At 41.9% G+C, this 13,819-nt stretch overlaps 1 protein-coding gene across 2 annotated transcripts in view; it reads right to left on the bottom strand.

Annotated features, from left to right (window-relative positions):
* Positions 1 to 429: 429 nt before the first annotated feature.
* The window catches only part of LMAN2L (lectin, mannose-binding 2-like), a 28,431-nt gene continuing 15,041 nt past the window's right edge, over positions 430 to 13,819 (bottom strand). For both annotated transcript variants that reach the window (XM_012641980.1, XM_012641981.1), the window contains 4 exons: positions 4,114 to 4,275; positions 3,908 to 4,022; positions 2,218 to 2,337; positions 430 to 1,890 (listed from right to left, as the gene is read on the bottom strand). In XM_012641980.1, the coding sequence (XP_012497434.1) occupies positions 1,748 to 1,890; positions 2,218 to 2,337; positions 3,908 to 4,022; positions 4,114 to 4,275 (540 nt within the window). In that variant the 3' untranslated portion in view covers positions 430 to 1,747. The remainder of the gene's footprint in view (positions 1,891 to 2,217; positions 2,338 to 3,907; positions 4,023 to 4,113; positions 4,276 to 13,819) is intronic.

Here is a 13,819-nt window from a genome sequence, read left to right as displayed (position 1 = left end):
CGGAGACCCCCTCCTCCTGCACTGCTGCCTAGGCCATCTCAAGAGCCTACCTAGGTCCTCCCATTACACATGTCCATGCAATCTCCCCTTGAACTCAAAAAGACAAAACCACCATTTTCTTTTTCAGTTCTTCCTTGTCCCAAGGCCAAGCTCTACGTCATTTTGTCCTCTGGCACCCTGGAGTTACTCTGCTATTGTGAAGGTGTTAGGAGAAGAGCACTATAGCCTGTGCTGCTTAACTGAGGCCCAAGGAGACAGAGCCCTGTGCCCAGCCAAGATGACCCCCATTTCCTTCTGGGCTAAGGTGGCGACTTTTCATCCCTAGAGAAGACAGAGCAAGGGTTGATGGGCTTGAGGCTCAGGAAAAAAGGCCTGGAACTTCCCCCAAACCCACTCCTAGAAGGAAGGACACTGAGTCAAAAGCTCATGTTTGGTTCCATCAGGCATTTTAAGAATTTCCTTTAGGCTACAGAGGTCCATAAGAGAGCACAGAGTTCTAGGCCCTCCAGGAGACTCTGGCCTGCAACCAATTTAATCACAGGGCAGAGAGGTGAGCAGCATGTAACCCCTTGTCAGATAAGGCAGTAGAATAAGGGCTGACATGTAGAAGACAGCACTCAGGCTGCTCAAAGACAACAAACTCTTCTAGGCACAGATGATAAGGGTCTAATGCTCCCAGACTTGGAACATGAAAACAGCAACTATTTCTTACTCATTAAGAAAAAGACGCCAAATGTCCTCTTTGGGCAGTATTCAAGCTCAGGATATAAGAAGAAAGCTTCCTTATACTTTCGACATTCAAAGTGGGATTCCAAAAATCATAACTATAAAACATGCAGCTAAGCAGACTCTATTGAGTCCAGAAACATTTCCACGTGGTCAGACCACATGATAAATGTTGCTTTCAGTATCAAACCTGGAGCTGGCCAGTTTCACAGTTAATCCCATGGCATCCATGATGTCTTCCAAGCTTCTCTTGACTTACACACAAACTTTCAGCCAAACTTGATGGAGGGCCTGAAACGATTTGATTAGGAAGGCCACGGACACACTAACAGACCTAAGACCCAGCCTAGAGAACGAAAGCTGGAACAGTGAGCCAAAGCAGAAAGCCCTCTCCCTAGGGCCACCAAATGAAGGCCAGTGAAACTAAGTTTGTTGTGCAGTCCCAGGCCTCAACAGAGGGGCATCCAAATGTCTTCTCCAGCTCAGGTGGCACACAGGACAATGAATGGAGTGAGAGAGGAAAGCGAGGCAGGGAAGAAGTTTTCATTCTGATTTCCAAAGAAAACTCCTCAGGGTAAAAAGCAAAAACCAGTGAATGGATGGCTGCAAGGTATGAGGCATTATCAGTTTTCTATTCTTTGTGGATTTAAAATGAGGCAGAGGGTCCTCCGAGTCCAACAACAAGGCAGCCTGGGCCATGATATTCTGCTCTGTGATTTTGGCATCGCAAGCATATAAATTCTCTCCACGCCTCTTTGCTCCCACGTGGAAGGACTGCAGGGAAAGGCACAACACAGCAGCATTGCCCTGGGGTGGGTGGCTTCCCAGACCAGAGTTAGATGTCCCGATGGATGACCATGTGAATTCAAGGTCCCTGCATTCAAAGCTCCAGTGACAGAACACAGTCTCTGACCAGCTGCTGGAGACTGGAGAAGACCCATCAGGCTGTGTGCTCAGGCCAGCACCTGTTTTTCCCACACCTCATGGGTGACAGTCTTGCAGGTGGTGGCAGCGTGAGGGCTCAGTAGAAACGCTTTCGGCTCTGTTCCTGCCATTTGTTGTAAAGTATGATACCAATGACAATGGCGAATACAGAAAACACCAGAGAGAAAAAGACGATGAGAAAGAGGGCCAGGCCACTCAGGGGTGGCAGTGGAGCTGTCACTGAGGAAGCAAGAGAGAAGCAAGTCAGAAATGGAGCCCACCCAGTAGGGGATGACCAACTTATAGACTGTCCAGTCCTCAGTTTCTGACACCTGTTTCTGGGGAACCAGAGCTTAGACTTCCCCTTTCCAATTTAAAAACAAAGCAGCCTTCCTGCTGCTCATCTGTAATGTGAAAACAAGTGAAAAGTGGGTGCAAGTGCTCCATATTCTTCAAAGAAAGAACACAGAACAGGACTGCCCTGCATACAAGTCACCTCAGACCCCATGCAGCACTGCAACCTCCTCCCCAGCCATGCGAACACTTCCCAGGATCCCCTGTGCTTACTCTCAGGCAACTTCATATTGTCCACCGAGGGTAAGAAGACATCTCGATGCAGCTTCTCCTCTTCTGGGGTTCTTTCCACTGTCAGCTCAAACAACTTCAGGGAAATGACATCATGATTATCTAGAAAAAAAAGGAACAAGGATTACTTAAGCCACTTCAAAAAAAGGTATGTATTTTGGTGTCAGTATCTTAGTTCAAGCCCTGATCCACAGCTAACTAGAAGTGGCCTTGAAAAAATAATTGAAACCTTTCCATTTTCTCAACTAAAAGTACAAAGATTGCCTGAGCCCAGGAGTTCATGACCAGCCTGGGCAACACAGCGAGACCCCCATCACTAAATACTGCAAAAGGGCACACAATGAAACTTTTGGCAAATGAAGGAAACATTCTGTATCTTGATTATGATGGTAGCTACATAGGTGTAAATGTCTGTCAAAACTCTTAACTGGCCAGGTGTGGTGGCTCATGCCTATAATTCCAGCACTTTGGGAAGTTAAGGTGGGAGGATCACCTGACAACAGGAGTTCAAGATTAGCCTGGGCAACATAGCAAGACCATATCTCTACAAGCTCAGGAGTACGAGGTTGCAGTAAGCTATGATCATACCATTGTACTCAAGCCTGGGCAGCAGAGCAAGACCCTGTCTTTTAAGAAAAACAAAAGAACTCTTCAAACTGTATTCTGTTATATAAAAAGCATAACACAATAGAGTTGGTTTTTTAAAAAAATTAGCTGCTAGGTTTTAAAAATTCAGATTTTTAGCTTCTCTTGAAAAACTGGAAGATTTGGCTTCATGGAGCCCATATTTCCTTTTGGCAACAATGGCTGGAGCTGAGTAGCTGCTACCCATTTCAGATGGATAGTTGCCTTTCCATTTTGCCACAAGAAAATTCTGTTTCGAACTAACTTTATCCATAATAAATTAATCAAAAGAACCAAAAGTTTAGTTCCTTATCTTTTCCCAAAAGACATTATGATTGCAGCTGAAGTCCATGGAGACAATAATATAAAAAGCTATGAATCAGGCATGAATAAAAAGAGATACCAGAGGAGACAGAAAAGTAAAAGAACTAGGTACTGTTAATGCCATATAAGTCGAGGAAGCAAGAGTTTCAGTAATCGGTTAAATGAGCTGAAGAGAGGACAAAGAGTGAGGATGAGAACAGAGCACTGTATACGGCAAGAAAACAGAAGTAACTTTCACAAGAATAATGTTAATAGCAAGGTAAAGACACAGGTCTAAGTGCAGCACAGTAAGGAGGTAGATGGTTAGGAACAAAGGCATCTGTACACATGACACATTCAAAAGTCTGGGCAAAAGGGGAGTCTGGGAGTCAGTTAGAAGAGGGACAGCAGAGTCAAGGAAAAGCTTTGCCAAGAGGAGAGGAATTGGACACATTAGCAGGTGGAAGGAGAGGAGCCTAATAACAGAAAGGGGATCGCAACAAAGGCTAGAAGAGCTGGCCTGATGAAGGGGCAAACACTGCTTTCTGTTAGCACCAACCAGCTCCTAGAGACAAGTGTTCTAGGAAAGCCTGGGCCTGGGTTTCTTAAGAAGTCTGGATGTAAGAATGCATTCGGAACACATCCCTTCCCTGAGCTCGGCTCTCCCGTCTGAGAGGCTTGCCAAGGCCTGGATATTGAGAGGAGGCCTCAGTCAGAGAAAAACAATGTATGTACGTGGCAATACCCGAGAGATCCCCAGTGATGGAGGAGGTGCCGAAGTAGTAGCCACGGGGCAGACGGACCCCGGGCACCTCAATGCAGTCCCTCCACTCATGCTTGCCATCGATGTCCATCATTATCTAGAATAAAAAGAAGGGGTAAATCAGGGTCAGGCCATGGGAGCAGGAGCAGGACAGCCCATACTACCATCTGGTCCAGGACAGGACTCACCGTCAAATGCCTCTTGACATAGCGAATCACAAGGAAGGTGTCATAATGGAGATTGCGGACAATGGCTGTACAGCCCCCCAGCTCTGTAGGCCGCCCATCCCGCTCGTGATCATAGCTGAGGGAGCCGTTGTTCACCATGGCTGAGATGTAGGGGAATACCCGCTGAGAAGCAGGGAGGGAAAAGCAAAGACAATAAGGAAGAGCTCTTAGGAACGCCTGTGCAAACAGCAACAGGAATTTTGCGCACACAAGCTGAGCCCCTTACAGCAGATCAGACAACCACTCTGCCTCATCACTGGCAGCCCCTGAGAACCCACATTCAGATGGTCACTCAAGGGATATGGGCCCAGGGAGTGACTGAACTCCATACCTGCCTTTGGTAATTCTCCTTGCTCCCAATCTGGAATGGGCCCACGATGGGCCCATTAAGACTCTGGAGTCTGACTTGAATCCTCCCAGAGATCACCTTTTGGCACTTACTTACATACTGCCCAGTACTAGGGGTTTCCTTTTTATGTATATATATTATACCTGTCTCCCCAACTGCCACGTAAGCTTCTTGAAGAAAAAAATCATTTATTACGCATCTTCGCACATCTCCATTTAGCCCTATCTCTTCCCCTCCAGGGTGAGTGTTTTGTACACAGCAGGTATTCTGAAAATACCTGTTTGAGAAGGGGAACCTTTCCATTCACAATAGTTCCTTTCAAATTCTAAAACTCTGTAAGCATATGATGCTACATGAATTAGGACTTAGAAAGAACAGTTAGAGCAGGGCTGCTGGATGGGCTTCTCTAGCCACAGTGACTGTTCTTAGCCAAAATGCTTTCCAGCCACTTAAACCTCCTCCAAACTTAACTTCTCCCAAAAATACTAAAAGGGGGCAAGGTTCTACCCCCACAGAGAGAAAACTGAAAGTTTCCCAATAACCCATTCATTTTCCCATCTACTTCAGAGGTTCCCTGTCTCCAACAGAGTTGCAGGAGCAAATTCTTCCTTAGAAATGATGAACTAACCACTCCAGAATGAGCCCAGTGCCAAGGCAGTGCAGAGAGGCAGGGTGATGAAAGGAGAAGGTAACATGAGGCATGCCACGCCTTTGGTGAGCTCCCCACTGTCCTAGGCGGTCAACATGCAAGGTGGAGATGCAGTCAAGACCAGAGACTAGGGACTCCTGAGACAACAGCCACATGGACTTGAAACAGCAACAAATGTTGGATGAACACATGGAAATAAGGGATGGCCATGGTGGGTCAAGAACTGAATACCTGAACTCCTGGAGAATATCGCCTCTTCTGGGCCTGAGAGGGTCCAGCAGGTTATTATAAAAACAAGAGAGGGCACAGAAGACAGGAGACCAAGTCAGAAAGAAATAGCCATGGAAGAGCTATGGCCCAGCTGTCATAGATGAACAAATCAACCTAAATCCCCAGACAGAATTTGAGGGTCCATTAAGGGCATTCAGCAAGTCTTTGAACCCCTCAAAATTATTTGCAGAACCATATACACAGGTACTTGTAAATTTTTCTGAGGAGAGGGTCTATTACTGTCATCATATTCTCAAAGGGGTCCCCTAGGAAAGATATTCTAACCCATGGAGGGTCCTGAAGCTTTCCGAAGGAGCTTTATAAAACACACAGTGTTACACTGTCCCAGCAGGCCCCACTTATGTCTCTGGAAGTCAGAAGCTTAGGCCACAAGTTTGTCTGTACCCAGACTACTGTATTTCTATAGCAAGGAGAGAGACAGGAGAGACAAACAGGGCAAGATTCTTCTAAATTCAAGATGTCTTTTATTGCACTCAGGATCTCAAGATGTAGCTCTTGCCCAGAAGACAAAACTCCACCACTTGAGAGACTATGAAATCAACTCTAATCCAAAGGGATCATTTACCCTCTAATTGAGCCTTATGGACATATATTTTCAAATAATTGTTGTCATTCTACCCTATAGCACGTGGGCAAGGAAGAAGTTCCGTGGGAGCATTGCAGCATGACAGACTTGGAAAAATCTTCAGGCTTAAAGGTACACAGCTTTGCTCCAGAAAAGAGATTCTACACAAGCCCAGCTCAGCCCTGCCCTGTGAGAAGGGTAGGCAACAGTGCAGAGCTCAAAGCATTCATTCTTGTAATACTCAGCGAGCACCTATTACGATCCAGGCACTGTTCCAGATGCTGAGTGTCCAATGAGCAACAAGACGGGTATCTGCTCTTATAGAGCTGACATTGGAGTGTAAGATAAAAACAATAAACAAGTAGATAAAATTATCTGATAGTGATAAATGCTATGATGAAAATAAAATAGGTAATACAACAGAGACTGATGAGGGAACCTCTCTGGGGAGGCACAACTGAGCTGAGACCGAAGTAATTAGAGGGATTCCACCAAAAGATCTGAGGGCATAAGAAGCATAAGGTCAGCGTATTCAAGGAACTAGAAGACAGATGTGTCTGAAACACAGCTACTGAGGAAGAGGCTGATACGAGACAAGGCAGCAGCCACAGCACATGGGGCCTCATGAGCCACAGTAAGGAGTCTGGGGTGGGCCTCAGAGCAGCTCCCCAGCCATTCTTCTCTGATGCTGCTGGCAGAATTCATACAGCACAGAGAAAGATAGGAAATCAATCAGTGGATGATCAAATCGCCACAAAATTACTCTTCTACAACTATTCTATTACTTAGAACAAGGAATTGTGAGCATGTTAACAAACACTGAGAGAAAGCTCATATTTCAGAGACAATTAAAGAAAAGAAGGTCTTAAAAATGCCCTGGGAAGCTCTGACGACTCCAAGGCTTGCTTCATTTATCACTTCCAGTAACCCTGATCGAAGTTTAGGTGCAAATTTAAAGAGTGTGTCTAGGGCAGCAATTCTTAGGCTGAGGGTGCCTCACTTTTCCCAAGGCTGGTGTGGCCTCAGGATCACCTGGGGGAACCTTTCGACTGCACGTATCTATGGGTCCCTCAGTCAAAGAATCTCATTCAGTAGGTCTAGATGGGGGCACAGGATTATGTATTCTTCAGAAGCACCACAGAAGACTGGAACGTGCAGCCAAATGTAAGAAGCACTGCACTAGACACACAGCCCCATGGCTGTGCAGCTGGAATCTGTCTACTTCAGCAACATATCACTTGGCCTTCAACTTTTAAGCTCACATTAGTAGTAAGTCTTTAAATGCCATCTTATTTGCTATTCCTAGTCAGGAGTTCTTGAAATGTTTCTTGGATAGCTGCTGATTTCACACGGCAATTAATTTTTTTTCCCCTGAGCAGCAGCCTATAGCTGGAATCAAAGGTTGAAGAATCACACTGATTCAGGCAAGGCGATAGTTTCATTCCTAATTTAAGAGTCACCAGAAATGAGGAACTCCCACTTATTGTCCTAATGATTGTTGTTTGTAGGGTGGAGAAATGTTTTCAACTTTTTGCACTACAAGTCCACTTTAAAAAAAATTATTTTTAAAAGATCCTCTACATGGTAATTGTACTTTCAGCGTATCTTCATTGAAAAGATACCCATGAGCTTGTGGCTTTACGGATTCTATGCCAAAATTCCATGTGGCCTCTGTAATCAGGAAGACCTATGTTCCATCTGCAGTTATGTCACTCACAGTTGTATAACCTTGGGTAGGTTACATCACCTCTTTGAGTTCTATTTCCTCACTGTAAACAGGGAAAATAACACACAGCTCAAAGGGTTAATTATGAAGATGAAATATGTAAAACATTTAGTGCGATGTCTGGCATTCGGGAGTCAATAAATGTTCAATCAATGACTAAATTAATCAATTTCTAGATGCATACATGTTCACATGTACTCATAAAACACAGAGCCAAACATACATCTCTTAGAGCAGTAATTCCCAGACCACTGGCTGTCAGGGACCAGTAAAATTTCCAAAATCATTTTGGGGATTAATAAGTTTGGTTTCATTTTATTGCCCACTACATACATGAAAATACAATAATGACAAAACAATAATGACAAATGTCTAAAAAGGACATTTTAACACCAAAAAATGAGAGAATTATGTAATCTCATAATAAAACAATTGAATACATCTAGCACTTATGAAAAATCACTTCACTATTCTGATTCTTGGACCAGTGAAAACCTTGTTACCAACCAATACAAGTTCATGAATTAGAATCTGGGAGCAGTGTTTTCCAACCCAAACCATAGTATAGTCTAGTAAGCTGATCATTTGTTTACTGGAACCAAGATGTGAAAAAAGAAGAGTAGGAGAGGAGAAGAGGAGAGAATGCAGCCACAACACCTACTGCTGAGATGTTTGCAAAATGTCCATTAGGAATCCATGGAATGGTGTGAATAACAGCCAGCATTTACTGAGAGATTACTCTGTGCCAGGCACCATACTCAGTAATGGACACGTATGTATTCATTTAATTCTCACAACCCTATGAGGTAGTATTAGTACCCCTATTTCACAGGTAAGAAAACTGATCCAAAATAACACAGGTATTAAGTAGTGAAATTAGATTTGGAACAAGCAGTCTGGTTCCAGAGCCCTGACTCAATTACTAAGCTACATTGCTCTCAATATCTATCAATATGCAAAAATGTTTCATATGTATTTATCAGGTGTCTAAACAGCATGTACCTTGAAACACAAAGAAATACTGCAGAATAGTTCCAGATTAAGGGAGAGAAGAGACATAACAACTAAATCCGACAAAGGATCTGGGATTTTCTTTCCTTATAAAAGACATATTGGGACAACTGGCAAAATACGATAAGGACTATAGATTAGATAACAGTATTGTTATCAATGGTAAGTTCTTCACTTTCATCAAAGTGCTGTGGCTACGTAAGGGAACTTGTTTTTAGAAAAAGCACACTTAGTTAAGTATTTAAGATTAAGGGGGCATCATGAAGGCAATTTACTCTTAGCTAGTTCAGAAAAAAACAGACACACATGTATGAGCACACATATACATACATAAGTAAACACAGATATACACACACACATAAGTAATATAAAAGGACAATGCAAATGTAGTAAAACATTAACATCGTGGGGAATCTGGGTGAAGAACATCCCAGAAATCTTTGTCATATTCTTATAACTTATCTATAAGTCTAAAAATATTATCAAAATTTTAAAAAGATTAATCTGAATCTAGTATTCACCATACTCTCAATTTTTCTACATCCGAAAATTTTAAAGTTAAAGAAAGCTTTTAAAAAACAGTATGTAAAATATGATACAATATTTTGTTTTTGAAAAAGCTGTCTGTACAATTTTTTTGGGCTTTTCTGCTTCTTCTATCATTAGCTTTCATATAAAAATAATCAACAAAAAAAATGCCTTCTACTAGATGCTATTAGATGTGAAGCATCTCCCACACTTCCACTTCACCCTCCCCTGGATCACTAGTGGAGTACACTCACTGCCACTTCCACAGATAGACTTGTCCCTTTTCAGACTTGCAAAATTTTATATGCTGCTGGTCCTACAGTAATCTTCATCTAACCCTTTATGCAGAAATCTGAATAAAGAGGACACAGGTCAACTCAGCAATCCGCATCCTATTTAGAGTGGATAACAAGATCAGTGAGATTCTTATCACGTCATTGGGCAGCCTGAGAAGGCCTCCGTTTCATAAGCCCCCAGGCTACCACTAACCTATGCTAGTGACTCTGTCCCCAGGTCTCAAAGCTCCTCAACTGGAGTACGTGGAAAAATGGCACTTCCAGGCCCGAAAGACCTTCACATACTTGAACGTCATCACACTCTCTTAAGAAACTCATGGAATGATTTTAATCTCATTTATCTTAGTTTGTGACTCCACTAGAACAAACCCAAATCAATCTGAAGACTTCAATAAAGAGTACTCCAAAATCAGGAGACTTTGACTTTGAGGTGTGCCTCAAACATTAATGTCCATAACCCACCCACCCAGATTACAAGTGCCAAAATTTAGAATATAGTTTAATATGTAAATCTTAATTTCACTGCTGCCCATTATTTTAATAGTATGTGAATACTTCTTGTTAACGAAAAGAGCTATCAATTCTATAGAACAGGGCATCTTGTTTACAGTTCTACTTTGGGGAGTCCATGAACCTAAAATTATACATGAGCATCCATGTGTATGTGCATCTTTGTGTGGGCCCAACATGTTCATCAGATTCTCACGAGTCAAAACCCAAAGAAAGGTAAAGAACTACCCAGAGCCAAGTGTCTTCTGGAGCACGGGCTCTTGCTTTTCCTTTTCCTCTCTCCCTCTTTCACTGTCTCAGAAAAGAAACATTATTTTCTCCTTGCTGTCACCTAATATTAGCATACATACATTTCCATACTTCCCTCAAAAATCAGTTCTCCCCAGTCAAGCTCAGCCTCAATGCCAAATCACATCTAAAGAACATGCCAATCCTCCCTAGGCCTGGATTCCAAAAAAGTCTCTCTTGGAAAACACTGTTCCACCTAGGACTGAAAAAAAAAAACAAAAAAACAAAAAAAAACCCCTAACTGAGAACTTAAGAACTCACAGAGTTCCTTTAATAATGTAAAGATGCTCTCTACCAATAGGAAAGAGACCATGTTGAGATCAGTGTCTTCATCAAGATAAAAACTTGAGGGAATGCGTTTTTAAACTTGATGGCACATAATCCATCTAGAACGTGTAAAAAAAATTACCAAAGAATAAAAATTTGAAAATGTTTAAAATTAAAAAAAAAAAAACTAGATGGCATAGTATTGTTAATTTTCTTCTAGTTTAAAGGAAGAAAAACAATTATCACAATAAACAAAATATATATGGGGAGCCTGGGGCAGTGGTGTGTACCTGTAGTCCGAGCTACTTGGGAGGCTGAGGTGGGAGGACTGCTTGAGCCCAGGAGTTTGAGTCTAGCCTGGGCAATACAGCAAGACCCCAGCTCTAAAAAAAAAAAAAAAAAAATGAAAATATGAGGAGTGCCTCAAACAGAACTTCCAAGTTGGCTTGATCTAAGAAGACCAGAGAGCTCTTCTCTCTACTCTCCAACAGTTTCTGCCTCCCCAGAGTGAGGCCCATATGTCTCACAGAGAAGAATGAAGGCCAAACCTGCCAAGGATTGCATGTCAACACTCACATTCCAAGAAGGCCTCGTCCGGCTGGGCTCAGTGGCTCACGCCTGTAATCCTAGCACTCTGGGAGGCCAAGGCAGGTGGATTGTTTGAGCTCAGGAGTTCGAAACCAGCCTGAGCAAGAGCGAGACCCCGTCTCTACTAAAAATAGAAAGAAATTAGCTGGACAACTAAAAATATATAGAAAAAATTCGCCAGGCATAGTGGCACATGCCTATAGTCCCAGCTACCCAGGGAGGCTGAGGCAGGAGGATTGCTTGAGCCCAGGAGTTTGAGATTGCTGTGAGCTAGGCTGACACCACAGCACTCTAGCCTGAGCAACAGAGTGAGACTCTGTCTCAAAAAAAAAAAAAAAAAAAAAAAAAGATGGCCTCATCATTATAGTCTGATTTCAACTGAAAGACATTTACACTCCAAGATTGCTACTGAGTTCCCTGCAACTTTTCACCAACATCTGGGTTCAAGTGCAAAACTGATGACCATAAGCTGATGACTTCATAGTGCCAAGAAAAGACGACCAGGTCATCTTTTAATCAACATTTAAAAAATAACAGCAATACTAAGATATAATTCAAATACCACACAACTCACCTAAAGTATATAATCCAACAGCTTTTAGTATATTCAGAGTTACGATTATGATTACCACAATCAATTTTAGAACATTTTCATAACCCCAAAAAGATACCCCATGCCCACTAGTAGTCACTCTCCCCATCTCCACACCACAATGCCTCAGCCCTAGACAACCACTAATCTACTGTCTCTATAGATTTGCCTATTCTGGACATTTCATATGCATGGGGTCATACCATGTGTAGGTCTTTCACGACTGGCTTCTTTCACTTAGCACAATGTTTTCAAGGGTCATCCCTGTTGGAGCACACATCAATACTTCCTTTCTTTTAATTTATTGCTCATGTTCCATTGTGTGAATATATCACATTTTGTTTACCCATTTATCAGTTGATGGACATTTGAGTTGTATCCATTTCTTGCCTATCATGAATAATGCTGCTATGAACATTCACATAACAGTTTTTGTGTAGATATATGGTTTGTGCAGATACATATTTTCATTCCTCTTGGGTATACACCTATGAGTGGAATTGCTAGATCAAATAAACTGTTTAACCATTTGAAGAAATGTCAAACTGTTTTCCACAGCAACTGTACATTTTACATTCTCACCAGCAGAGTACGAGGGTCCCAATTACTCCACATCCTTACCAAAACTTATCTTTTTTATTTTAGTCATCCCAGTGGGTATGCAGTGCTATCTCATTGTGGTTTTGATTTACATTTCCCTTATGGCTAACAACGTTGAGCATCTTTTCATGTTCTTTGGCCACTTATGTATCTTCTTTGGGGAAATATCTATTCAGATCCTTTGCCCAATTTCAATTGGGTTGTCTTATTGAGTTGTAATAGTTCTTCATATATTCTAAAAACAAGTCCCTAATTAGATATGTTTGCATTACATTTTCTCCCATTCTGTGTGCTGTCTTTTCATTTTCTTGACATCTTATGAAGCATGTTTTAAATTTTGATGAAGTTCAATTTATCTTATATATATATATATATATATATATTTTTTTTTTTTTTTTTTAAAGGTTGTGAGGAGGGGCGTTCAGTTGCCTTTTTTGTTGTTGTTGTTGTTTGTTTTTGTTGAGACAGAGTCTCACTCTGTCACCCTGGGTAGAATGTAGCGGCATCATTGTAGCTCACTGAACCTCCAACTCCTGGGCCCAAGCGATTCTTTCCTTCTACCTCAGCCTCCTGGGTAGCTGGGACTACAGGCAGGCACTGCAATGCTGACTGGGTCTTTTTTATTTCTTTTTGGTAGAGATGGGGTCTCGCTCTTGCTCAGGCTAGTCTCGAACTCCTGAGCTCAAGCAATCCTCCCCTCTCGGTCTCCCAGAGTACTAGAATTACAGGCATGAGCCACTGCACCTGGCCCAATTTATCCATTTTTCTTTTGTCGCTTTTGCTTTTGGTGTCATATCTAGGAAACAACCGTCTAATATAAAGTCATGAAAAATTAACCCTATGTTTTCTTCTAAGAGTTTCATAGTTTTAATTTTTACATTTAGGTCGTTGATCCATTTTAAGTTCAATTTTGTGTATGGTGTGAAATAGGAAATAACTTCTTTATTTCACATGTGGATAACCAGTTGTCCTGGAACTATTTGTTGAAAAGATGGTTCTTTCCCGATCAAATTGTCTTGGTACCCTTGTAAAAAATCCATTGATTAAATGTGAGGGTTTATTTCTAGATTCTCAGTTCTACTCCATTGACCTATATGTCTATCCTTATGCCAGTAGCACACTGTCCTTATTACTGTAGATTTGTGGTAAGTTTTGAAATCAGAAAGTGTAAGTCCTCCAATTTCACCCATCTTTTTCAAGATTATTTTGGTTATTCTGGGCCCCTTGAATTTCCATATGAATTTTAGGTTCAGCTTGTCAATTTCTGCGAAGAAGCCAGCTGAGCTTTTGTGTTAAACTTATAAATCAATGTGGGGAGTACTGCCATCTTAACAATAACAAGTCTTCCAATCCATGCCTTGGGATGTCTTTCCATTTACTTAGGTCTTCTTTAATTTCTTCCAACAA

Source organism: Propithecus coquereli, unplaced genomic scaffold, assembly GCF_000956105.1.
Source record: "Propithecus coquereli isolate 6110/MARCELLA unplaced genomic scaffold, Pcoq_1.0 Scaffold171, whole genome shotgun sequence".
Taxonomy (NCBI): domain Eukaryota; kingdom Metazoa; phylum Chordata; class Mammalia; order Primates; family Indriidae; genus Propithecus; species Propithecus coquereli.
Note: the sequence above shows the minus strand (reverse complement) of the source record. Positions and strands in the feature narration are given on the sequence as shown.